The sequence below is a fragment of the Hippoglossus stenolepis genome, chromosome 1, assembly GCF_022539355.2.
Source record: "Hippoglossus stenolepis isolate QCI-W04-F060 chromosome 1, HSTE1.2, whole genome shotgun sequence".
In the NCBI taxonomy this organism is placed as follows: Eukaryota; Metazoa; Chordata; class Actinopteri; order Pleuronectiformes; family Pleuronectidae; genus Hippoglossus; species Hippoglossus stenolepis.
The window spans coordinates 6809344-6836907 of record NC_061483.1 but is presented as its reverse complement, the minus strand read 5'-3'; the positions used below and the strand labels follow the sequence as shown (position 1 = coordinate 6836907).

At 41.9% G+C, this 27564-nt stretch overlaps 2 protein-coding genes across 4 annotated transcripts in view; one reads left to right on the top strand and one right to left on the bottom strand.

Annotated features, from left to right (window-relative positions):
• anp32a (acidic (leucine-rich) nuclear phosphoprotein 32 family, member A) lies at positions 1-4840 on the top strand. Its single transcript, XM_035154121.2, has 7 exons — positions 1-191; positions 2306-2455; positions 2549-2671; positions 2775-2973; positions 3066-3172; positions 3271-3334; positions 4128-4840. Exons 1-7 carry the CDS (start codon positions 138-140, stop codon positions 4199-4201), a joined length of 771 nt encoding a protein of 256 aa, XP_035010012.1. The 5' UTR covers positions 1-137; the 3' UTR covers positions 4202-4840.
• Positions 4841-6278: 1438 nt separating this feature from the next.
• coro2ba (coronin, actin binding protein, 2Ba) overlaps positions 6279-27564 on the bottom strand; it is a 37465-nt gene continuing 16179 nt past the window's right edge. For 2 of the 3 annotated variants that reach the window (XM_047339622.1, XM_035154100.2), the window contains 11 exons: positions 19191-19391; positions 13769-13885; positions 12610-12759; positions 12155-12319; positions 11501-11617; positions 11286-11390; positions 10331-10427; positions 10134-10246; positions 9428-9518; positions 9212-9351; positions 6279-8574 (listed from right to left, as the gene is read on the bottom strand). In XM_047339622.1, coding sequence (XP_047195578.1) covers positions 8440-8574; positions 9212-9351; positions 9428-9518; positions 10134-10246; positions 10331-10427; positions 11286-11390; positions 11501-11617; positions 12155-12319; positions 12610-12759; positions 13769-13885; positions 19191-19391 — 1431 coding nt within the window. In that variant the 3' untranslated portion in view covers positions 6279-8439. Of the gene's footprint in view, positions 8575-9211; positions 9352-9427; positions 9519-10133; positions 10247-10330; positions 10428-11285; positions 11391-11500; positions 11618-12154; positions 12320-12609; positions 12760-13768; positions 13886-19190; positions 19392-21786; positions 21923-27564 lie in introns of those variants that run through there. The other variant, XM_035154109.2, reaches the window with a different exon arrangement.

Here is a 27564-nt window from a genome sequence, read left to right as displayed (position 1 = left end):
CGACAATCCCGCGCCGCGCTCCCGCCCACCGAGCGGATCAAGTTTGAATGAACGGCAGCAGCTGCTCCGGAGCGCGGACGCACACTTGGATTTGCGGTAATTATTGAAAAGTGCGGCTCGCTCATCGCTGATCCAGGATGGACATGAAGAAGAGGATTCACCTGGAGCTGCGGAACCGCACTCCGGCTGATGTAAGTGGGCCTCCCGCCTCTGCTGCTCCGTGTTCCCCGCTCGGCTAACGGAGGAGCTTCGGTGCGATGATGCGTCTGTGCGCGGATACAAAGTTTCCTCCTAAGTTAAAACCCGGTGGAGACGTCGCCCCGCAGGGTTGCGGTGCCGGCGGCGGTGCAGGTGCTGCGGGGGGACGCGGGGTGAACTTTTCTTTTGCGGGGCTCCCGTTTGCAGCTCCGCGGTTATAAACAAGGCGACGCGCCGCGAGGAGCCATGTTTGGAACTTTTCATCCACGAACGCGCCCCTTCCCCCGTTTAAAACCCCGCGTTGTTGCTCTCGGAGCCGCGTTTTCTCTTTCTGTGTAAAACCGCGTTAACGTGTTTTTTAGTCGTGCACTTTGCGCGGCGGGGACGCGGATGCTCAAAGTCACGAAATGATCAGCGATGCGTAAAGATCACCGCCTGGTAGCTGCGTCCAGGACCCGCGGATGCTCGGGTTATTTCTGCGGGAGATCAGGCACCGTGATCCGGGGGGGTTAGCCCGCAGCCCCGCGCAGCCGAGGACCGGAGCCCCCTCAGCGCGCACGGATGACCGAGAGATGGTTCCAGGCGCCGGGGCACCGCGACCACACCGCGGGAGAGGCGACACAAACACCGGCTTTGTTTATAAACCGCTCGGTTCCTCTGCGTCGCGATGAATCCTGAAAACAAACCGTCGATCCGCGTTGTTGTTGTTGCTCCAGTTTTCCAGAACTAGGACAAGCCGCCATTTTACCCAGAAACAAAGGCGAAGCCAAACACCGCGAACATCCCGCGCAGACGACGCAGAGGACGGACGTCTCCTCTCCCCGGGTTTATAACGGAAGTCGCCCCCCCAACACCCCACCCCCAACATGGGTCATTCAACGACGGTTTAGCTCCGACAACTGATCGGGGTTTTCGCTCTCGGCTCCTGATCGTCTTTACCCGCCCCTCCTACTCACACATGTCCCTGAGCGCGACCCGTAGCTCCGGCTCCTCTTCTCTCGCACGAGCGGAGGAACCACAACGCTCAGTTTCTGTGGCATCGAATCATCGTAGTGTGATATTTACGCAGTGGGAGGAGAAATCGGAGCATCGCGATACCTGCAGCGTAGAAACTGTGCGCAGGTTACGCGTTATTAATGCGTAATAGTCCCGCTCCTCGTCGCTGATTGGCTGATGCTCGTTAAATATCCGGTAACAGCGCACCTGTGACCGCAGAGCACACTGTTTAAATATCAATGCGCTGAGCTGCAGCTGATTTTCTCAAACATCTGCACATGGTACACATCTGCAAACTTCAGACTCTGCACATGTTAATGCAATGTTCGATTTCCCATTAAAGGGATAGTTCCCCCATAATGAATATTCACTCATCTACTCACCACTGATGGAGAGGGGGGGGGTGAAGTGTTTGAGTCCACAGTGTCCAGAAGCCCTGACATTCAAATTAGACTCCAAACATTGTCATTTAAACCGTGCTTTTAAACTGAATGTCCACGGATAGCCTCCTGCTAGTTACTGCTGCAGCTTGAGTTCTTGCGAAACTCGCAGTCGAATCAGCCGTAACTAACTACTTCACGGAAGAAGTATTGATCCTTTTTACTTAAGTAAAAATAACCACGCAACACAAATTCTCTTCCTTCCAAGTATTAACCCTTCAAAAATGTACTTAATTACACAGATTATATCAACAAACATTAATATCTGGAAATTTTTGCTTCTCATATATGAGGATTTGAAGTTTTACTTGTATCGTGATGGTAAAGTGAATAGTATAAATTATATTTGTATTTAAACTGTTGGTCAGACATTTGACGAGTGTTTTACTACCTAATATCCTGCTGGACAGTTGAGTATAAAGTTCAGCCTTCTGAGTAGAGTAGAAGATAAAACGGGTCAAGTAATAATACACCAGTAATGTGTGCATACTTCAAGTACATTTACCAAAGTATGATAACTTTAAAATCTATAATTCCTCAAAACACTTTCATCGTGAATCAAACAAACAATGTTTTATTCTTGAAACAGAAAATAGACAAACACATTTATAGACTTTTCACCTTTTCCCAGAACGGACAGATACTGATGAGATGTTTGCTTTGTTCTCCAGGTCAAAGAACTCGTGTTAGACAACTGTCGCTCGAACAAAGGAAAGATCGAGGGTCTAACAGACGAGTTTGAGGAGCTGGAATTTCTAAGCACAATCAATGTTGGACTGACGACAGTCGGCCACTTGCCAAAGCTAAACAAACTCAAAAAGGTGGGTGTGTTTTCTTTCTTTTGTCCCCCCCCCCACCCCCCGAGCAAAACAAACTGTGACTTGAAGGTGTTGAACATTTCCACTGATCCACAGCTTGAACTCAGCGACAACAGGATCTCAGGAGGGTTGGAAGTTCTGGCCGACAAGTGCCCCAGCCTCACACACCTCAACCTCAGCGGCAACAAGATTAAAGACCTCAGCACGATAGAGCCATTGGTGAGTGACACCTGGGAATATTCAGGAGAGAGAGAGAGAGAGAGAGAGAAACCAGCCGAGTGTTTTATTCCTCAAACTTTGATTCTTTTTTTTCCTCTGACAGAAAGAACTGGCGACGCTGAAAAGCCTCGATCTGTTTAACTGTGAAGTGACAAACCTGAACGAATACAGAGACAACGTGTTCAAGCTACTACCCCAGCTCACGTACCTGGACGGCTACGACAAAGCCGACAAAGAGGCGCCGGATTCTGACGCCGAGGTTTACGCAGAGGGCTTGGACGACGACGACGACGAGGACGATGGTGAGTACGAGGTCCTACACATACCCACATGCTGGGAAGCTGCTCTTAAAGCTGGCTGATAATAAACCAACAATTCGTTCGCTCAAATGTAGATGAGGAGGAGTATGATGAAGATACAGTACCAGGAGACGAGGAGGAAGAGGGGGAGGAAGATGAAGAGGAGAACGAAGAAGAGGAAGAGGACGACGTCAGCGGAGAGGTAGGATGAGAATAAATGAGATTTTCATCCTGTAACATGTAAAATGTCGAGTCTGAAATAATCGAGACTAACTTTACCTTTTTTCTTTTTTTTAAAAGGAGGAAGAGGAGGAAGACGTGAACGACAAAGAGGCTGACGATGATGAAGAGGGAGAGGGAGAGGGTGAGTAAAATTACTGGCTCAGAATTTGTCTCCAAGTGTTAGCAGCATATGCTACATAAATGTGCACAGTGACGTCTCCTTGTAAACAAAGTGGTCTTTTCTACATGTAGTTACTAGGAAGCTTTGTTTATATCCGTCCACATCAGAACTTTGTCACATGTTGTTTACGTGTTTGCATGTTCATGACCTCCGTGTCACCACCACAATCTGCTGAGCAGCACCGGCAGAAAAGCATGAAACCATCATTAGGACTTTATTAAGTTCTTAAGCAGGATTTTCTCTTTACTAACCGGAAAGCAAAATTGTACTGTGAAAGGGTGGCACGGTGGAGCAGCGGTTGGCTCTGTCGACTCATAGCAGGAACGTTTGAGGTTTGAACCTGACTAATGCCGACCGGGGTCTTTCTGTGTGGAGCATGTTCTCCCTGAGTCACACAATCCAAACACATGCATGTGAGGTTAACTGGTGAATGTAGATTGTAGATTGAAGGTGAACAGGAGCTGTTATATCTCCCTGTGAAAAACCGGTGACACAATGAAACTAAGTGATGACATTTTATATCCCAAAGGTCAAATTCACTGTGACATCTTAATTTTCTGTAGATACACACACACACACACACATTTACAGGTGGTAAATTAAATCTATTTGTTGTTACTTAATTTGGGTGTGAACACAAACATACTCTTATTAACGTCTGTTTAAATGTGAGAAAACACCAGAGTAGTTTGTCAGGAAACCTTTTATTTTGTTGATTCCTGCATCTTCATCCTTGAAACACTTTGTTTTCCAGAGGAGGAGCGAGGCCAGAAGAGAAAACGGGAGCTGGATGAAGAAGGGGAGGAGGATGAGGACGAGGATGATTGAGAATCCTCCAGAAGAAGCTAAGTTGTGAACTGTTTTAAACTTGTTATCTCCCAGTCACTCCCCAGCAGCCCCATGTATCCCCCCCCCCAGTTTCATATTGCAGTAGGAGTGGTTTCTTGTTATTGGCCAGTCAGGTAGACGGGGTTGTCTGGAGAAATGAGTAAAACTTCTGTCCCCTTGATGCTCCCGTGTTCCCGTCTTTAATGTCCACTTTTGACTGCTTCGTGGACACCGAGTTTTGTAATATCCAATATTAGCAAAGATAAACCTTTTTAAGAAACATTTTGTTTTCTCACTGTTTGTGTAAGACCAGTTTCTGATGACTTATGTATTTGAAGACCCCCTACGCCCCTTCAAAAGAAAACCAGAAAATGAAACAAAAAAAAGAGTGCATGTCTAAAACATTTTAAAGTCAACAACTGGATTCCATGTGCGGCTGTCCTCTCCTCGTCTTAAACTTATTTTTGCATTGTACTTTTTATTTTTTATTTTTTAATGTAAGTTATGTGTTTGTAGTGTCACCAGTATGCCAATACTCTGCTGTCCTGGTGTGAACCTTGTGTCTGAACATGCACAGTGTGTGACCCTCACTGGGCGTATTTTTAAATCATAGCAAAAACAATAAAAAAAAAAAAAACACACATGTCTGCCCTTGTCAAAGCTCCTCCTCCTTCAACCCTCAGCTTTGATAGTTCGGAAATTACGTGTTCTTGTAAATAATGACCAAATACTATTTTTTTGTATTCTCTTTGATGACGGCAGACATTGAACAGACAACTGAGGTGAAACTTTGAATTGTAATAAGATATTCATTATGTAATGCTGCTTTGTCTCAAATACGCAGTGTGAAATTTCTTGAATTTGAAGAGAACTTTGTATGCATCGATCTTTCCACCAAGAGACATGTTCAACATCAGAACTCACTCTTGCTTTTCCATGTTCTTTTCTGGGACACGCAGGTGGCAATGTTTGAATTTGTGGTGGTAGAGTAGAGAAGTTAATTGATATATAAATGGAGGCTGCAACTTGCAACATATGTGCATTGAAGATGTATCGTTTCAAAGTGTAAACTCTGGGGAAAACGGTCGGTTATTTGGACTTTGTTTTCCCTCGTATACGCAGCGGTCAATTTGGCCTACCTCAGTGATTCTTCACTCTGTTAAACCCACTGTCATCAGCCAAATTCTCTTTGTTTTTCCCTCCCATCCACTTCAATAAATCCCTTTTTATATATGTTTGGAAGTTTGTGGTTTCTTGTGCAACAACACTGACGTTTTTCTTTCAGCTATTATATCGGGCTTTGTGTATGTCTAAGTTCTGAGAGGGTAAAAAGACCAAAGGGAGCTCCTCTCTGCTGCTGAAACTCCTCGTCAGTAATCCGGCCAATATTCCTTCATGATTGTGATGTCACGCGTCATCTCAGTGGCCCACATTTGAGTCTGGCCCAACCCCCAACAAAGCCAGGGGCACGTTCAGTCTCAGTAGGTTTTGTGCAGTGTTCAGGGTGTTCAGGGTTTCAGTGTTAAACGACATGTTGGCTTGAAACAATGTACATAAAACCTGAAGCTACGTTTTCTCTCATAGCAGTGATGTGTGTACAAACCCCACCTGATTTAAAAGGTTTGCATCGATTGAAGGTGTTTGAAGACGTGTTTGTTGTAAGTATTTTGTAATAAATGTAATACAATAAGCACGATTCAAACCCATGTCAACTACGTCTGAGATTTCCTCTGCAAATAAGCCAGGAAAGATGAGGCTTGTACCATTGTTTACATTTTAAAAAGACGTTTAGCTACGATTTGCCTCGGCTGAACGCAGCTCAGGTGAAATAAAAGAAGTGGTCGACCAATCACAACATAGTGGGTCAGCTGGCCAATCAGCGTAGACTGGGCTTTATCAAGGGGGGGGGGCCTTAAAGAGACAGGAGCTAAAACCAAGTGTTTGAGACAAAGGATGAAAAGAGGAGCTGCAGCGATGGACACTGAGGAAAGAGATGCTCTAATGTTCAGATGTTTCTGAACATTAGAGCACGTAAAGCTTTTAAAGTAATAACACAACTACAAATGATGAACCTGAATATGAGCAGAATATTTCTCATTTAATTCACCAGGTATTTACTTTTCTTTTCTCATCCAGGATACACAGACTGACATGTGATTCTGTTCGCTGCACATTAGACCTGCGGTTTTAACAAAGATCAAACTGAGCAATAATATAAGCCCAAAGTTTTCTTCTTTACTACAAAGTTCATCAGGTTCAATGCCAGACACATTTGGAGGTAGTGCCAAGGTTAACACTAGTTTGTCAAAGCCAACATGCCAATCAGTTCAACATCATCATTTCAAAACCATTACATCTTTTACATGTCATTATCCTACCTGTCCACAAACAGCCATTTGATTCCATTACTCACTACAACAACATGAGAGGCCCTGACTCCGTCTGGTCCATCATCGTCCTCCACCTTCTACTTTCACTGCAGCCTCTTTATTTCACCTTGGCAGTAACATACATTTACCATTAATGTGGCTTTCTATGGAAACGTCCTACATTCACATGAGGAAAAATCTCTGCTCTGTTTTTCTTAATATATGAGATAGTCTATACCTCAAAATCCCAAGAGAAAATCTTTGAGAACATTGAAGGAAACTTGTACAATGTGTGGTTTGTTCCACTTTTATTGGGTTTGGGTTTGATACTTGTGTCTCTAAGTAATATACACGGCATTATTATGTTTGTCCGATTTACACAGGCACGTCAGGACTTCTGGATTGTTCTGAAGGAAAGTACGAGGATTTTGAGTTTATTTTGAAAAATTAAAGTAAAATAAAGCAGAATTTGTCTTTTCTCAGGTGAATGCATAACGCTTCCGTTGCTTCTGATTGTTTAACATGAACAGAATCAGGCAAAATGTGACTGGGCTTCACGGATCAAAATACACACAGGGATGTTCAGCAGAATTTTTTTAGGTATCTGCTTGAACCTGGTCGCTGAAATAACACATCCAATCACCACCAACTTCTCTTAAATAAAAAAAATGATGGTAAAACATAAGAGTTTAAACATGATGGAGTTTAAGTTGATGATACAAGGGGAGAAGGAGCAAATGACCTCAAGTCTCTAGAGCAAAGTTACACATCTACAGTAAACATGTCTCAGTAACAGTAACGTACTTAGATTAAATGTGAAAGGGTGATTATTGTTACAGTTTTCTGTGAGAAGAGCCAAGAGCAAATCTTCACACCTTCTCTCAAGGTTCAATTCCAACATTCAGCAAAATCTATCAAGCGTCACATTCATTACCTGCACATCCGCCACGTCGTACAAAAACAATGAGATTAAACAAATGTACAAGTTAATGGCTAAAAAGGTCGAACGTGACAAATAAATAGAAGCAAATATACATTATCGCCCTCAGGATTCGCCCGAAAAACCAATGACAGCCTGCAAAGCTTCCCTTGAGATGAAGTTTTCGTAGTTTAGTCCGACACCTCTGGATCCATGTCTCTCCCCTGCCGCTCTCCCACGATTTAAATAAAGGATCAAAACATGGTGAGTGAATGAACTATCCAGTCCTTGGTAAAAAACTGCATTTGGATACAACTATGTGTCGGTGTGAATTTACAGCCAGGTGAGGAAAGATGTATTGGGATAAGCAGCTCGGTGGAAAAACACAATCCACGTCTCCGAGCACTCTTCACGTGCGTTTTGGTGCGAAGCTACGTCACGTCGGCCATCTTGGGATGACGTCGCAGCTCGCAGCCGACCGTGTCTGCAGCAGGGTCTAAGGCCTTGGGGAAGACGAGTAGGAGCCAGTGACGAGTCTTTCGTATCTTCCAGTTTTTGCGTGGACAAAAAGGCAAAGTGAGGCAAACATCTCGACGCTCTCACCAGAAATATGCAATAACTGATCATTAACGCTCGACAAAATTGATTTGTAAAAACAGATGATACCAAATTTGATTTGATTTCAAACTTTCCCTGTCGTTTATTTTGTGTCAAGGTGGAAAATCCACCGACACTTCCTTTTCTCATTATTACAATACTCCAGGAATCGCACCAGCTAAGATATCAAACAAATCGTGTGCACTACATATATCCAGGGGCAGCAGGAATGAAGTTATGATATAATGCGATATATCAAAAGAGCAGAGTGGGGTGGGGGGGGCTCAGAAGCTTGTCGGAGGTCAGATTCGGAGGCAAAGGAAGCAGCTGTGTCAGTCCAGGAGGCTGCGAGGTCACACGTTGTTGGGGCTAACGTTCTTCAGGTTGTTGAGCTCCAGCTCCAGTTGGCGTATTCGCACGTCCTTGGTGGTCAGCTCCTCCTTCAGCCGCCGGAGCTCGTCCTGCTGCCGGAAGAACATCCGCAGGAGCTGCAGAGGAACAGCAACATGTTGTAGCTTAGTGAAATCATATCACACTTATGTATCATATAACATTATATAAACTGTATATGTTCAGTGTTCACGATGTGATCAAAAGCTAAAGAACTTCTGATTTCAAAGTCAAGAGTGAACATATTTACTTTGACAAATTATTGATTTAACGTCCACTAACAAGATGTTTCTGCAGCAATTTTTTATATTATTAATAAGTTATCAAACCGTTCACCTGATCAAATGACAAAATGAATCAAACTATCCAAACTTTATTTTCACATTTCTTTCTCTTGTATTTATTCTTTTGAATTTTGATCCCCGTTAGCTGCCAGAGCCTGAACAATATGTAAAACAAATTCTGATACCATTTATCAATGTTTACTAAGATGTCGTTATCAAACCCTAATGACAAAGAGGTTTGATATTTTATAGTTTAACCATAAACAGAAAATAAAAATAAAACACAAATGCGACCAAACATAAAGAACTTGTGAGAAAATAAATATAAATGCATATTTATTGTTTCCTATGGAAAATAAAAGTTGTACTGACACCGATATGTTGGCTCATATCTGCAAATTGAATTAAGTTTTAATGAGTTTATCTTTGACATCATCAGTTCTCCACAGACCTCGTTCTCTGTCCTGGGTGGGATGTTCTCCAGCAGGTCGATGCCGTTCACCACCACACTCTTCTTCTCCTTCACTGGGGCCTTGAACACTAACTGGTTTGGCCGGCGGTAACCTTCCTTCAGAGACATCAACACTGGATCTGTTTGTACAAAGGGAGCAGAGCATGTAAAAACCAACACGACGCACAAGTCCCACACGTCTGAAGTGTTGTTTACCTCTGTCGATGCCGCTCAGCCATTCGCTGGCAGACAGCGCCGGTTCTGTTCCTGCTGTCATGGGGTAGATGTCCTCCTGGTATGTGTCTGACTGTAAAAACCAGGAAAACACCACATGATTTATTGTTTTATACAATAACATTTGGCATAGTTGATTATCTAAACTTATAATGTCTTTTGCAAAAACAATCTTTATCCTCAGTGCTCATTTTATCAGTCGCTGGCCTCTTGTCTCCGTTTGGCTGTTGTCTTCATGTTGTCACCTCTGTTTGTCAGCAGGATTACGCAAAAAACGTCTGAACGATTTCCATGAGGATGGAACATGGGCCAAGAAAGAACCCATTCAATTTCGTGGGAGGATCCAGGAATATATTTTTTATCACTTTCTATAACATTGCGAGATTTTATTTTGAAATGTTCACAGATTTCCCAGGGAATAACATGGATCTTGATGAAAGAAACAGAACAATTCTTTTTTTGGTTGAGGTATGGGGTCTGCTGAGTGTTTTAATTTCCCCTGCCCTGGTTTGCTCTCAACTATTTACAAGAGACTGTTCTCACAGTAGATTTCTGTTTATTTCCTCCCACAATACTGGAAGTTCTAAAGTCATTATGTGCCGGACAAATGTAATATACCACATAAATAATTAATAAGTACAAGAACAGAGACGAATTAGTTGATTCCATTATTTCATTTCACTCTTACCCTCCTCGGCACGATCATTGAAATGGGCTCAATCAAACCCTTCAGGGTGACGAGCTTGTAGAAGCGGAACACCTCGCAGGCCGACACGTCCAGCCCGTGCTTTGGCATCACGCCTGAGGGCGAGAACAGAAGCATGTGGTGACTCTGTGTGCTCTTAGTGTGTGAGATCACATGTTAGTGATGGACACGTGACTCACCCAGTCCCTTCTGTGGAGACGGGGACCTGAACTCCATTAGATACTGCAAGTACGGCTTCTCTGTGGTGATCTCAAAGTAACGGATGTTACCGTCCCCCTGCCGAGACACAGAGAATGAAAGTAGTTTCTCTTTCAAGTTGTTCACATTAGACATTTTAATGCTCAAAGTTTACTAGAGCCTCTGATTCCCAAAGTAAAATGATGCTGCTTTGGATTTTGCTTCTTTAAATATTTACCTCTGCCAAGGAGGTTGTGTTTTCATTTTTTAAAACTACTCAACTGATTTCCTTGAAACTTTGTGGAAAGATGCAGTTTGGGTCAGAGAAAAGCAAATTAACTTTTTAACAGATTCAATTAAGAGATGTATTTTTAACATTGAGATTTAGGGCGTTTTTCAACAACCTTTGTGTTTTCTCAAGAAATACTGCAGAGATCTTTATGACAAATATTCTATGGGGAATGTTAATATCTTTGAACAAGCAGAATTTGTAGCAGATCATGAAAATAATCCAGATTTATGTTACTTTACCCATAATTCAAAGTTCAATTTTAAGAAATGCACAGGAGACAAAGAAGGAATTAAATCTCTTATAACTAACAACAGCTTGTAACTGCTTCATGTGGTTGAATGAACACTCCTACTTGACAAAGGACCAGCTGTCTCTGTTCATCCTTCTGCTAGTGTTTGTAAAATACTTGATGAAAGTCAAAAGACAAAAAAACAGAAATATAGTTTTCTACAGGTGTAATGTGCAGGATGTTACTCAAACATGATTTATAATGGGAATAAAAACATAAACTTTTCATGGGCTAAGTTTCTGACCTTATAGCCGTCCTATAAATGTAAATCAAAAATATTACTTTTTAACATGTGGTATCCAACAGTAAATATGGGAAATATTATAGTAGATTAAAATAAAGTCAATGTTGTGGCACGGTCAGGGGAAGGTCTAACCTTTCCTGCCAGGTACAGCATGTGTGTGTCAGCGTCGTAGAAGGGGAACAACAGCCCTGAGAGCCCGTCTATATCCTCCTCCGCAATTGGCATCGACAAATCCTCCTGGGAAGAGCAGCACACTCACAGAATTAACACACACACACACGCACACACACACTTGCTCCCCCCACTCTGGCATTATAGGCATGAGCCATATGGAGGCGTTGTCTGACCTGATCCCACAGAGCGATCTGCCGGGTGTTCCAGCGAGAAACCCCTGTGGTGAGCAGCCGCTTCATGTTGCCCAGGAAAACCACTCGGTTTACACGGTGGTTCTTACAGCTGGCTTGCTGCAGGGTCAACATGCAGAGATAAGACAAAGCTTCAGTGCAACATGATCGCTCACAGTTTTTACACAGTTAAACGTCCAGTGTGTAAGATCGGGTGAAAGGGATCCAGTGGCAGAAATTGAAACTGAATATAAAATGTGTTTCATTTAAACTGTACGAATTTGTTTTCTCTACCCTGAAATGGCTTTATATTTACATCAGGAACGGGTCCTCTCTACGGAGGCCGCCATGTTTTTTACAGTATTCAAAAGTGGACAAACTAAACAACTTTTTAATTTTTTTTGGAAGGTTTGGAAGGGTGAGGGTTATTCAGCTGCAACATGCAACTTCACCACTAGATGTCACTAAATTCTACACACTGAACCTTTAAGTCAGAGTTTTACATGTTGCAAATAATTTAAAATCCTTCAAATGTATTTCACTTGTAATGGCCAATAAACAGATTAACAGTCAGGTCACATGGTAAAAAGATGTATATTTAGGAGTTCTTCATGTCCACGCACACTCCAATACAAACATCCGTCCCCTCGCTCTGACCTGCAGGACTCTGCCGGAGCGCGGCTCAATGACTCGCAGCGTCTTGTCCTTGCAGCTGGTGGCCAGCAGGCTGCCGTCCGTGTTGAAGGACATGCTGAGGATGACATCGTGGTGACAGTCGATCATTTTCACCGGCTCTCCGATCTCCAGGTTCCAGATCAGGATCTGATGCGGCCAGGAAAAGATTGTGTGATTGTGTTGTGAGGTTGTGAACGAAGTCTGACTTTGTTTGGTTGTGGTGCTACAGACACAACAGTTTCTCTGCTGATCCAAGGTGAAGTAAGAAGAATGTCTGATAGCACTTAAAAGGTTCCTCTTGAAATTAACTCAGTAACACACACTGATAATATCCAACAGTATGTTAATATATCAGAGGGAGAATTTGAATCTCTGTGCTGGTGATGTCAGTCTATGCACAGTGTGGATTAAAGCTTGTTGTGTTATTGTTGTGTTACCTTGTAGTCGTAGCCGGCGCTGAAGAGGATGCCGCTGCTGGTGGGATGCCACTCGATCAGACCCACACGTCTGCTGTGACCGTACAGCTCCAGCACGGCCTCCGACATGTTGCGCCTCAGACCGTCCTCTGGGATCTCCCATACTCGCACCTGACACGTTCACACGTTCACACACACACAATATATGTGAATACACAGCGCAAAATCATAAAGCATGCACACAAAACACAAATATTTAACAGCACTTTCATTTGAGCCTGAACAATATGAGCCTTTTCACAGACATATCGGTAGCTGCGTTTGCTTGATGATGATTTATTTTTTAAATTAAGTTCTTATAATTGGGTGTATTTGTACTTTGTCTGAAAGTTTATTATATTGTGTAATATATCTGTATTGGGAAATATTTACTCCCTAATATTGACATCAGCCTGAAAAAATCTATATCGGTAATATATCTGTAATTCTTATACAACAGGTTTATAGGTGAATTATTGTGGAACACGTTTTTCTCATCTTATTACCGCGAACTGAAAAACACAATCAGTGTGACGCAGTGATAGATCCCTCTGATCAAAGACACCTCTTGCTATCGATGCAGGCCGTTGCATTAGGATTAGAGTGGATTATAGTGAAGGCTCCAGACTCTGTGTTGGAGCAGAGGAGATTATCCTCTAAACAAGTGAAAGCACTGGACAGGACTCGGTGCTTTCACTCTGCTGGACTCAGTCATGTAACAGGTGCATGCACTGGGAGAAAAAGGGCCACCGGGGCTCTTATGGTTGGTCATGTAACATGTGAGTGATAGTGAAGGAGATGTAATTTTGTGTCTAATTTCATTTATGTAAGTCCTATAATGGAATAATGCCTTGCTCAAAGTCATTTCACGTCTGTCACTTGCCATTTTCAGGGCACTGACCCATAACAACATCATCGACCAGAATCCAATCACAAGCCTGAGTCCAGTCTGAATCAGTGACCCCGTGAATGAGTGAACTGAATGAATACTGGATTGATGACCTGTTTACCCTCAGGGCCTGTGGTCGTCAACCTCAGCAGCTGATAAACTCACGGTTTTCACAAATGCAGTGATTTTCCACATCCTCAAAGTCATGAAGTCAAAGCTTTACCGTCTGTGATTCTCCTGTGGGTCACTTACCGACGTGTCCTCGGAGCAAGATGCAATGATGTTTTCAAAGAACGGATTCCATTTGATGTCCAGCACGTTGCCTTGGTGACCACAGACTTTTGGGTAGTGAGAGTCCAGACGGCCGGCCTGAAACACAGAGACAGGAGCAGAAACATTTCATTTATTTATTTTTTCTGTTTTGGAAAAAATCTCAGACTTTATTGGACACAATCAATACTGGATGTCTGAAAACATCTGCAGAAAAATCCTCCAACGGCAAAGAGATATTTATTATAGAGACGACATTAGAAGAGGCCTTGATGAGCGTCTTCTGGCCAAAAGTTGAGTACAGGGTTGACTAACATTCATAAATCTCTGTATCTGTAGCTGTACTATACACGTACGATAGTGAATATGTATAGATTTTTGTTGCATTACTGGAAATACTTCATTTTGGCAAAAAGGCAAAAAGCTTGTAAGCATTTTTGATTAATTTCTCGGCCACTAGACTGTGGCACAGTCTATGTACTAAATGAGCTAATCAGCAATTCATTATTTTGTTAGAATACACTCTTAGTTTGTGTCAAATACATAGATATCACTTAAATATAAATGAAGCTACTTCCGAGAGACAACAGTGGTAAATATTGCAGAGCTCCTGGTTGATGGTGTTTTCTTGTTGGAAGACAAACGCAGTCGTTGTTGATACTGAAATATAAATGAAGTGTTTTCGGTTGCATTTGTGCATCTTGGATGAGATTAGCTGTTGCGGTGAGCAGCAGCTCTTCAGAGAGAACAGCGGATTTTAAATCAGCATGGAGAAATATGGAAGCAACTTCAAAATAATAAACCATGAGGTGTGTTGTTGACACCATCAATCACAGATGACAAATTAATGCTACTGCCAATGTTATACAGTAAAAAACTTGGATTTATAAGACCACGTCTGTGCTAAAACAGCTTGAGTCATAGATCCCACTCAACTGTAGTAGAACATATTGCTCCGATAGCGAATAAGCAGTGATATACGTGATAAGAATTTATTAAATCTGCATTCCCCTATTCAGATAAAACAATTTGCTCATATTGATGTGAACATGACAAACTAATAAAACATACTCCCAGTTAAATCACATCAGTGAGATGATTCGATAAATCCTGAGCAGAACAAAACAAAAACAGACCTGGTTATTGCGCGGGGACGTCTGAGGCACATTGTTATTGCAATAACCCACAGAGTCCACAGAGGGGCACTGGCTCATAACAGCAGAGACTGGAACCTTTTAACGTCTGTCGTGATGTCATGAATGTTTGATGACTTCAATCCACTGACCCCTTTTTTTTTTTTTTATTTCCTCAGAGATTTGTTCAGCGTCCAGCCGCCTAGTGTGTGTGTGTGTGTGTGTGTGCACACGTAAGCACTGTCCTTACTAAACCCTGCAGATTCACTCACTAACTCTCAGGCCTTTTAACAAACTCTCCTATGAATAATGAATCATTTACTATTTTCAGTAAAGTCTTGAAAATGTATCACCGGCATCTCTGCACCTCAACCTTCAAACTGAGAGTTAAATAAATGCCCCCTTAATCCTCTTCTTAACCAAAGTTACACATTTCATTTCATAAAATATCCAATTCCTGATAAAGCTCAAAGGATTATTTGTTACTGCAGAGTAACTGAATCAAGTTCACCCACCGAAAATGTATTTTGTTCTAAAAAATCCAGCTCATCATCCAGATCCACACCAAATTTCACCAGTTCATAGATGTTTGCTTCTATAATCAAGATCTCTGCATAAGAAATTCACAAAAAGCATAATCTCCTTGGTGAAGATCATTATTATCCATCTAATAGAAATCTCTCTCTGTCTGTCTCACATATCTCGAGAACTGTTCATCTTATCAGCTTCTCACTTGGCATGTGTATTACTAAAGGCCCAAGGAAGTGATTTGGACACGTGATAAGTTCAATATTAATACAATTTGAATAAAGAGGCGAACAGCTCTTGGTGCAGCAGCGGTGGTGCAGCGTCAGGCTTCTGTGGACTGAGTCCTGAGTCACCACAGGCCAAACAAACAGCTCATTCCAAACAGGCAGGTTCAGCAAGATGAGAGAAGAGGATATAAGATCAGCAGCACATGTTAAAACCAGAGGAAATAGTGTCCGATGAAATGAAACGATGAGAGAAAACAAGGACCGAGTGTACACAGAGTACAAAACCATCAGCATCATCCATTAACAGAATCTCAGACACGTCACATAATTTCATCAGATGTAACAACATTAGATATGATGTAATTTCTTGAAGAGGAAGATGGTGAAGCCACAGCATCGAGAGCTCTGTGACATCACTCTCTTGTTCCTTCCATGAAACTTTGGACCATGAAAGATTCTCACTGTGCTCGTGTGGAAACTCAACATAAACACATGCATGTTTTTAAATATCAGGAACGTATGAAACAAGCTCTTCCTTTTTCGATGTGAAAAAATTGACATGTCATCTTGATAAATGCTTTTTCTATAGATGTCACACGGTGACTGGAAGGTTTTAACACGACCTCGACACATTAATAACCCTGGATCTAAGGGACTCCTGATTTAGCTGCAACTAATTACCTGCGAAGAAAATGAAGTCTGATGGAAACTGCAGGGTTCAGAGGCCCAAGAGGTTTTATAAGGGATTAAAAAGCCATGACGGAACTTGAAATTAATAAAACTATGGTTCATATGCACCTCCGATGCTACCTATCTACCACAAAACACAAATAAAATAATGAGAAATATAGCCTGTGACAGGAAAACAACATCAGTGCTCATTGTCGCTCTGCATCTCATTTCCTGAGACCAGCAGGTGACGTACAGATGTTACAGCTGCACAGGCATCTCACATTGACCCATTATACATGTATATCCTCACTAATGTGAACTACTGCTGCTGCTCTGAGATCACAGTGTCACTACAACATTCAGAACAATCCGAAGATTCATGTTTTGAAAATATAACGTGGCTCCTGTGGCTGTATCATGGATGAACTGAGGAGCTGCTCATATTTTAGTGAAACTAGTTTTTTAATTGTGCTGCTGTCCGTTTCTTTAAGGACGTCACTGTTGGAGCCTGTAGATCTGAGCAGAGGATTTACAGCAGCATGTGTCAGGTTTATTCTCCCATATGAATGGCCGCTGCTCTCTGAACTGAAAAGAAAACACGGGCTGAGTCATGTTCAGTAAATCAGACAAATTGAATTTTCTCAGGGCTGTGCATTATATCATGTTGACGGTCTAATGCATGTTCCTGGTGCTTCATATAGATGTGTATATATATATATATATATGTATGCATGTATGTGCTTTGCAGGGTTTGGACAGTCAGCTGGTTCGCTCGCTGTCACTGGAGCAGTTGTTTCACTGAACAGTGAGAGACTTTGTTTACAGTGTTCAGTGACAAATTCAAATGAAATGGTCAGATTACTGTAACCAAGAAACAGCCTTGTTTGTGAATGTGAGTATTATCCATCACGTGGTGGAAATACCCTTATAAAAAATAATAAATAAATACCTATATTAACCAATAAAACATGTGCACAGTAAATTATTTAAGAAGACTTTAAAGGAATCTGTGGATCATAGGACACATTAGATTCTGCTGGTAAACAACAGAAAAAGAGCAAAAACAGGTATATTTAATGTGCTTAATGTTGCCAATAATTTGGTTGCAGCTAAAGCACATTGAGTCTGGATTTAAGCGGCATATTAAACAAACACATAATTTGCCTTTCATATTTGCACATGTACAGAATAATATATATTGTATTTCTACATAACTATTGTATATAATGTTTCTATTTTTAATTCATTTATTCGTATTTTAATTTTATTCTCACAATGTTTCCCCCGGTGCTGGTAATTTGTTTGTGCTATTGTATTATCATATCTTACTGTATTGTATCATATCTACACTCAAATAAGACAAAGAAAAGCTAGAAATCTAATTACCTGGAATTTTAGCTTGAAAACTCGCCGAAATGATGAAATATCAAAACTGTTGTTATTCTGCTGATCAACTGATTGACCACTCAACTAATTCTAGTAGTAGTAGTAATTCTATAGAGATAGTAAGTGAGTCAGAAAGCAGCAGACTCACTGCTCCCTGTTCCTCGGAGGTGATGAAGAAGTGTTTGTGACCTTGTGTGTCATTTTCTGGGCCGGGCCGGGCGCCAGGTGCTGCACCAGCGGTGGTCCTTCCTCTTGCCAGTGACGGCGTCTGGGGCGAACCATATGGTCGTCTCGCCGGCTGTCATCATCATATCACCTCTGCTATGGTCATACCTCTCCATTTTAAAAAAAGTCACTAGTATGAGACTAAAATTTGATTTCGATTTTGTGTTTTACTGATTTTTTTCAACCTTGTTTGAAGATAACCCCAAACGTTCCTGAACTTTTGTCATTTTTGGACCTTTTCTGATCACATCTCTTAAACAGAGCTGACAGCCATTGACTCTGGCTAATAGATGACAGGTGACATCCATCTGTTTACCACATCTCCTTCTAGTTAGAAATAAATTCAGCAGGTTGGTTTCCTTTGGATAAATCTAATCTATAACCCAAACATATTACACTTTAAATGTGTTGTGTTTGGAAGTGACTGATAATCAGAATTTTAAAACCCACAAACATTTCACCACCTCTTTTATATGCTGCAAAATCTGTCCACCTCAAAAATAAAATAACCGTCTTCTTAAGGAATCAATTAAGTTTGCTGATGGATTGTTTTGGCGTGAGGACTCTGCATTAGCAGCCGTCATCTGTTCTGCTGCTGAATATGATGAACGCCATTTCTGAACCCGTCAAGTCAGCAGAAACCCGAGGAAATGCTGTAATCAAGTGATGGACGTGAGCCCTTATTATGTTGTCTGATCCTCAGTATATTAAAAACTTGAATATTAAAAAAGGCTGATATGATTATAGCACTTTACACCAACTCTCTGATACACACACACACACACACACATACACACACACACACACACACACACACACACACACACACACGAACAGCTCATGATGTCGTACAGTAAAATTCAGCTGAGCTCTCACTGAACACTTGTTGATAACAGACTGGACTCTATTCAGCAGCTAAGAGCTTTTCAAGCACTTTGGCAGAGTCTCTGTTAAAGAGGCAAAGCACCAACTGGTTTCTCAGACCCACAATGCATCATAACCAGTGGAAAAATAACTCGTATTGCATTTAACCCAAGATTCTTCACATCAAACCCAGTGTCACCACAACAAATCCACTGTTTCAGATAAATGCAGAAGATTTTACACAGACAATTAATCACTTTACCCTATAAAGCTCAAATGTGTAGCTTTAAGGTTTATCTTCCGTTGAGCAAATTAAGTGTTTGGCATTGCAACAAACATCAGCTCAAGAGAATAAGGGGAACCAGTTACCTGAACCACAGGTATGACGATGAAAGAGCCTCCGCCCGAACTCTCCGTGACCACCGCGAGGAACTTGGAGTTGACGGCACAGAAGTGGTTGTCATGGACGTTCTTGGTGATGGGGACACCGTCGAAGCAGTGCTCCCGGTGCGTTACCTTCCCGTAGACATTTCGAAACTTGGAGCTTCGGTAGGTCGGACGCCATGACATCTGAGGAGGAAAACGTAAAATCATATTTATTCTCTCGAATTGGAGCATCCATCCATCCTATTACATGTTTTCATCAAAAACAACCCATTGACCAAAGATTACACAATGATATAAACCTGAGAGGAAAAGTCTCACATTTTAGTTGGAACCAGACAACTTTAGGCATTTTTAATTTTACCTGATAAGACTCATTCATTTTCTATTGATTGATGAATTGATGATTTGCCTCAGGACCTTTGTGTTTAGATTCTGCATCCACTTTAGAGTCTCAACACCATTGCCATCTGTGCTACATTTGCTTTTGCGTCTCCACCATCGGGTAAATGTGTAGAAATAAACCAATTAGCAATTTTTTACATTTAATAAACACACCAGAATGAATGAAAAACAAGCTTAACAAGTTTATTTTCTACTTTTGTTCCACATTGGGAATGTTTTACTCAACGATGGCTGCAAAGAAAGAATCAGCGAAATCTAATGTCACATTGAGCAAACCCACAGTTGCAGGGTGGGTTGTCCCATCTGTGCAGACATGATAACAGTCACACATGCAGTTGTGTGAAGTCGCCCAAATTGGTGCAGAGAGTGAGACATTTGAAACAGGATGAAAACTGTTCTGACACTTCATGTTAGGGCCTCATGAATGGGACAATATTAAAGACCTTCATCCGCATAATCACAAAAAGACAAGGAAAATGATGAATCTCTGACGAGCACATTACTGTAAGTGCTGTTTGTTTCACTCAGTTTGAGTCCATGCGGATCCTGCACCAGAGAAAAGCAGCCTTTGTTCGCAGCTACCACACAAAACAAAAGAGAAGTGGTTACGCTCGACTCAAGAACCTTCTTTTGTTTGGGACTTCACCACGAGAACGCATCGAAGGAGCGCTGGACTTTTGGCTCAAAACTTGACTCAGCCACAGGAAGTGGAAGTGAAATGACCTTTGTACCACAGGGGAAAGTTGTGGGGGATTTCTCGCTAATGAATTTGGAAACTTTTAAAGAAATTTCCTGAAAATCGGATCTGATCACGAGTTTCCTGGGACACGATTGATGGAGACTTAGTTCAGTTCAGGAGACGAACTGAGGGGAAAAGAGTTTAAGACTCATGTCAGATCAGTGGCAGCAACACTGGATGACATCAGGCAAATCTCTATTCAGTATTGTTCCCCGGATAGGGGGTATTGTAAGTATGCACACACAAACATCCGATGACCGTGCTGCTGCCATTGTCCTTCCCTGTTCGGGACCATCTCACAACCAGACTGAGATGGAAACAGTGGACGAACACTCACGTCAGCACCGAACACATGTGGAGTTTATTAAGTTCACAAGGCCACAGCAATTCTTCACCTCCACCAAGGAGGTTATGTTTTCACCTCTGTCTGTTTGTTTGTTTGTTTGTAAGCAAGATTACACAAAAACTACAGAACAGATTACGACAAAACTTGGTGGAAGGATGTGGTATAGGTCAGGGAAGAGCTCATTCAATTTCTGTGTGGATCCAGATCAGGGGGTGGATCAACAAAGAGTTATGAGCTCTTCTGAATGCCATCCTTGTATTTTTTAATTTCACATACGGTGCTGAAATGATTTTTTGATTATTTTTGTAATTGTTTTATAAAAAACATCAATTATATTTGCCAGCTACAGTATGATACATTTATGAAATACAACTTTTTCAACAATAGATTTCACTTCCTGTGACTGATGCTTTTCTGTGATCAAAACAAAAAACTTGACCATGAGAAAGAAATGTACTCGGGCGGAATAAGTCCATGCATCCAGCAGATTCCCATGTGAGCTGTCTCGACCCTCGTCCCATGAAGGTCCACATCCTCGGCTCTGTAGCCGTGTCTGTTTGAGCAGGATAATGGCAGCTTGTTGAGGGATGAATGTAGAACAGAAGAGGAGCAGAAAGTGGCCTGAGGGACGGTTAGAGGAGAGAGACGGGGGAGACTCATCTGCTTTGAGCTCTCTCTCTTTACAAGGATGCTCATTCACGGCCCGCTGGCGTATGGTACAGAGAGGATGTCTGTGTGTGTGTGTGTGTGTGTGTGTGTGTGTGTGTGTGTGTGTGTGTGTGTGTGTGTGTGTGTGTGTGTTGTCTTCTAATCTCACGAGTGTTTGCAGCCAACACACACACACACACACTGAGCAGTGATGTGCTCATACACAAAAACACAGCAACTAAGAGAGGAAATGACTGTTTCTACATCACAAGACTTGTGCACTTGTGCATTCCTTCCAGGGCAACACAGCATGAGACCTTAACTATGCAGAGACAGTTTTCTTGCATATTTTCCCCATTAAACAAACTTTTTTGATGTCAAGTTTCTACTATTCAACCCAACTCTGAGCAGCACTAATGTCCTGATGGAAAATGTCCTCTTACCTTCCCAGTGTTCCTGCGGCCTTCTCAGTTTGCAAACCTCCACCTTCCTTTCCTAACTGAGCCGCCAGGATCTCCGCTCTCCCTTCCTTCCCCTACAGAACCGAGCAGACGGCATGTGTGTGCCTTCACTCTCATGCCGCCCCCCCCCCCTTCACTCCTTTAAACTCACTCTTCCCACCCTCTTCTCCTCCTCCTACTCGTACTGATAGCCAGAGGACTGTAGCACTCCCCTCCTCCCTGCTCTTACTCTTCTCTCCCATCCTGCCTTTCACTCAGCCCTCTGTGTCTCTCTGCCTCCACCACAGTCAAAGCTCCAGCCCGGCAGAAGTAGACGTTTTTTGATGAGAAGCCATTCATCCTCCTTCCTTTCCCACACACTGCTTGTTTAGAATCAGAAGGGCCCTTTCTCCCCGGCAACACCAGCAGTGTTTCACTCCCCTCCATCATGAAGACAATCAACATTTTTAATGGGAATATAAATGTTCTGCATTTTTTAAAACAACAAATCTCAAGCGGCCGATTGGTCTTTATAAGATATTGTTTTTATCCTTTATAGATGCATGTTTAAAGATTTACTGGAGCTGAAGAAACACTCCAGTGGTTCCTCACTGACGTCTCTGTCTTTCGCTTCAAAGTTTCTGAGACGACCCCTCAGGTCAATACAACTGATGCAGGTGTTATACTGAAAATTGCGTCCCCTGGTGATGGTGTGTGTGTTTGAAATGTGGATGGAGCCCTGCAGGTTCACTGTGGAGGAGGTTTGCCTTGACCTCTTGGCTTGGTGTGTTCTGCACGTATGTGTGTGTATCAGTAACTGTGTCCATGTCCGACCATATGTTGTGTGTTGGCACCAGTTTACATTTACTGTAGTTTGTGGCTGTGAGGCACAGACCACTCGAGACAGTGTGTTTATTGAGTTTTTTTTTACATCTTGCCTCAGGACACTGCTCCTGCTGTTTGGTGCTCACTCAATCTTTTCTCTTTCTGTTCGAGTGTTTCACCCTTTTTCCTAAAAGCAACACATTTTCTGTCTCTGTTCAAAACAATCCCAGAAGAAGCGAGTCACACCCGACCCAGTTCTAGCAGCAATATGTGTTGAGACGTTCTGATCTTGTTAGATTTGAAACAGAAACACCCACCAGCACACATATTCTTACTGAAAGATGTGATGAAGCACTAAAAGTCTCATTGAGACGAAGGAAACATATGTTTTATTCCATACAGCAACTATTCGCCCCACAAATAGTTATACAAGTGAAGCCAAAGCATCTCAATCGCCTTCAGGTGGCTGGATGGAGTATAGGTCATAAATCCTGCCTGCTCCATGTTAACGAATGGGACATAGGTCAAACTAAACAGTACATTTTCTAAAACACAGTTTAGGTTTGGTTTTAACCAGTTATTTGATGCTATAAGTCATGATTGACGGTTGAGACTGACTCCACTACTGCGGACTCTGGCTCCAAACATGCGACATGGCACCATTCTTCATATCCATGAATTTTGGCTTCATTTCTGGATAGTGAAAGGAAGTGAGGATGTGGTGTCCATCTTTATAGATATGAGATAAAAAACTTCATCGAAAATTCACGAATAGATAGAAGCTTAATAAAAATCACTAAAATAAAAAAAACAGCTGTTTATCAGCAACTAGACTGTTCCCTTCAGTTGTCTCAGCTGCAGTCGAATGTCCGCACGATTCCCAAACTGTTCACAGGCAATGACAACACACAGACTCAGTATTAACAATAAAAGACCATTCAGTCTCCACCAAATGAAATCAAAGAGTAGAACTACTCCAGTCAGGATTTTCTGTGTGTTGGGGCCAAATAAGGAAGTGGAACCATCTGAGCTAATGTTCAGTACAGAAAGAAAATCTTCAGGGCGACAGTGCCTCTTGTCACTCAGACATAGTGAAGCCCTGTTGTCGTGTCGTGCTCCGTCCTTTTCCTCCGCTCTCTTGGCACCGACACTGTACAGTCATTTATGATGACTTCCCCTCACTGCAAGAAGTAGATTGAACAAAACGAGAGATATCCTATTGGCTCCGTTGGCAGAAATGTCCTCTCAGCGTGAAGTGGGACTCGCACAGGAAGTGTCACAGCTCAGCTGAAAGCACTGGAATGCTTTCTACGCTGCTTTAGTGATGTCTGCCATGGTGATGTCTGATGGGACGTGGTTATAAAAGCTGCTGTGTGCTGTTGTTGATTATCAGAGCAAAGTGTAAGCCATCAACATCACTTCAGCACATTAATCCTGCACAAATGGTGACCCAATGAATATATAATACAGCACAGAAACTTTATCAGCTCATTTCAAAGAGGGAATCAAACTGTCAGTCTATTAACAACAGTGTCATCTTACCCAAAGTGCATTATAGGCAACGTATCACATACAAATTAACTTTGGTCAATATAGCAGAGGTGACACTAGGTTTAGATTTCAGAGGATAAGAAAGCTCATCCAAAAAACCCCTTGACATTTGTAATATTTGTCTTTTTCCAATACTTTGACCCATAAGCTCTTGACTTGTATTTAACAAAGGCTTAATAAACCAAACTGCACACGCTCAGAGATATCAGTTCCCTAAATGTGCCAGATATTGTAGCCAAGGTCCATTAATTATTCCCTGGGAAATAAAAGAAAATGTTGAAAAAAAAACACACCCTATCCATGAAGAAAATCCTGAATCTGCCAAGATCAGCATCAAAATTTAGTGGTTTCTTCTTTGTCCCAGCCTCATTGTCGGATAAAATGAAAAAGTCAGAACAAAAGTATGAGCAGCAACTAAAGGGAGAAGTTGGGACCTCCTTGAAAGGTGCACCTACATGTTTCCATGCGGCATTAGAATATATACATTCTTCAAAAAAATAATAATTTAAAAATGCTTGATACTTAAGCATCTTAGTCAAAATCAAGTAAATAAAACCCACGACCGACACTGCAGGCAAAGGCAGCTGTCAGTGGCACATGGAATAAAACAGAACAGAATAGATTTAACACACCTGCTCCAGCAGCCCACACTAAATCAATCCATCTGGCTTTGTGTCTGATTTTCCAGACGGACAGTTCAGGAATGTTGGTAAGGTGAAATCTTTTATTTGAGCCCGCATCAATTTCAATCAGCTGAAAATAGAGGTCACCAGAGCGACCGGAACTCACCCAGTTCCAATTAACGTCTATTGTCTTATTTCTGGAGTTTATCGGACAGTTAATGACACAAGACTGAGGTGTCACACGTCACATTAAAGTGAACAGTAGGGTTGGGTGTCAGAATATAAATCACGTCAGCTCTGTAACCAGCAAGCTGTCTCTTCTGGAGGTGGTTGTGCAAAACTACAGTTTACAGCCATGTTATAAAAATGCATGGCTCCCACGGGATGATTTGTTATAACTTTATCAAAGGTCAAACTATTAATTCAGCACTTTGTGACTTGATGATCAAATATCTACAGATCTTCAATCTTACCTCCTTAAAAATAATCTATACTAATAATCTTTATTTATTGAGCACTTTTAAAAATTCAGATTACAAAGTGTTTGTAACATCAGCAGCTCTCATGTCTATATGAACAATAGAGCTTCGCCTTTACCCGTCTTTGCACCACAGATCCAGATCCAGTGCTGCATGAGTGGGGGAGTGTGTCTGCATGATGATCGGGTATTACTCTGTGATAATGGCAGGAGATGCAGCAGTTAATGGCAGCTCTCAGGTTTTAAACCGGCCCTATTAAGCAGCGGTAATAGTGCAAAGAGCGCGCTGCTCAAGGACGGGAAACCGAGAAACGCAGCTGAAGGGCACTTATCAGAGCGCAGGAACATGGAGGAGTGGGGATCCAGGAATCCATCCTACATACTTTGTTGACATGTGTTCATCCTGGGAATATAATCACTATACTGTAGTATTTCTCAGGCTTCCATACATACATGTTCACAAATAACTAGTTCTAGATATTTTCTTAATCTTTCTTCCTGTCAGATAATATATTTTACATTCAAACACAAATCAGACACACATTTTTCTATTTTGCACTTATGGTCAGTCGTCTTGAAGAAAAACCTTAAGAAAGGTCTTAATAATTAAAGGAATTAATCATCTCCCATGTGTTCACTTTGGCTTTCCCCCCAGGAGTTTTCTGCCACATGCTTTTTGGAGCATAATGATTTGAGCTGAGCCCCACACCCCAAATGACAGAAGGGGGTTGTAGACGCAAGGTGTGAAAAAAAGAAAAGACAGAGAAACCAGAGGACGTGTGGAGCTAAGAGACAAATGACACATACAGAGAGGTGAACAGTGTCTTAAAGAGAAGAACGAGGGGCTGAAGGTGAAAGAGACGAGACGATAAGAAGAGAAAAGAGAGGAGGAGACGAGTGCACCGACTGGAAGGATGAAATATTTAAAGAAACAAAGAAAAGAGCAGACAGAGAGGAGGAGGAGCAGACGAGGCTTTTACCCGGCAGAGATTAAATCCCCTCTGTTTAACCACCTGCGCACTCCACGGTGTGCAGACACACACACACACACACACACACACACACACACACACACACACACACACACACACACACACACACACACACACACACTCACACACACACACACACACACACACACACTGATATTTTTGGAATTTAATAACTGTAGCGTCAAAAATATAATAATATCAGTGTCAATGCTCCATCCTCAGAGCTGTAAATAAATAGTAATACTTGCTATTGTTATATTGTGTGTTTTATTTCTGTATTGAAGTTTACTTTTAATACAGTAACACAAGTGATGTTTGAAGAGACAGAATGAATTTCACATGGCAGACATCTCTTAGAGCAAAGCTAACACCTACAGATAATTGAAATTATGTTCAGGAGGAAGCTTACAAGCTCTGACAGGAGCGACTCTGAAGAAAGTTGATTTATGGCACAGTCCACAACCATCAGCTCTAAAATGAAATCCCTCTGGCCGGGGTTCAAAATGAGAAAGCTAAATGGCAACGAGTCCAAAACGCAGACGCAGGAGATGGAGGAGCACTTTCATCAGATTATTGAAATCCATCACTGAAATAAGACCACAGGAACGGCTCTGTGGGAGGAGCTATTACTTCACATTTGCTAAGAGACTGCGTTTCCAAACAGGAAGGTGATCGCTGAGCAGTGAGTGTTAACAGCTGTGTGTGTTTGTCTGATGGTTAGCAGCATTACACAAAAACTGGCTCTAATAACATGAAACTTGGAGGAAGGATGTGATTCAGGGAAGAACCCAATAAATTTTGCTTTGGATCTGGATCACGGGACAGATCACGCAATCGTTTTCACGGTCTTTGAGTTTGCGAGATAAGGTTTTTTTTTTTACATTTCCACCATTTTCCCAGGGAAAAATAAATGGATTTTGATGAAAATTATATTTATAGCATATTTAGGGCACTGATATCTATGAGTGTGTGAAATTTGGTGCAGCTTGATTGAATTGAAGAGACTGTTTGGCCTTGGCAGAGGTTTGCACTCTACTGAGTTCTGTTCTAGTTGGTCTGTGCCAAAGAGGTTAATTCATTATGTCAGAGAAATAAATGATGGTTTAACTACATTTCAACTACATTATCACAAAGTTAAGGCCTTACTGGGACACACCTATATTAAACATGGCACAATGCGGTGACTTGCACAACATAAGTTTCTACTCCCAGATTTTCGCAGTTGTTTTTTTCCACGTTACTGTTTAAACCGATGCTCTTGTGCCCATCTTGGCACCAATGGGTTGGTGTTAAAATGAGGTGCGGTCGGGCT

What these genes read in the sequence shown, in the direction of transcription:
- anp32a (XM_035154121.2), top strand. Translation starts at nt 138, where the DNA reads ATGGACATGAAGAAGAGGATTCACCTGGAGCTGCGGAACCGCACTCCG. An exon ending in TCAGCACGATAGAGCCATTG is followed by an intron (nt 2,672 to 2,774) that starts GTGAGTGACACC and finishes TTCCTCTGACAG; the next exon opens with AAAGAACTGGCGACGCTGAA. An exon ending in AGGACGACGTCAGCGGAGAG is followed by an intron (nt 3,173 to 3,270) that starts GTAGGATGAGAA and finishes TTTTTTTAAAAG; the next exon opens with GAGGAAGAGGAGGAAGACGT.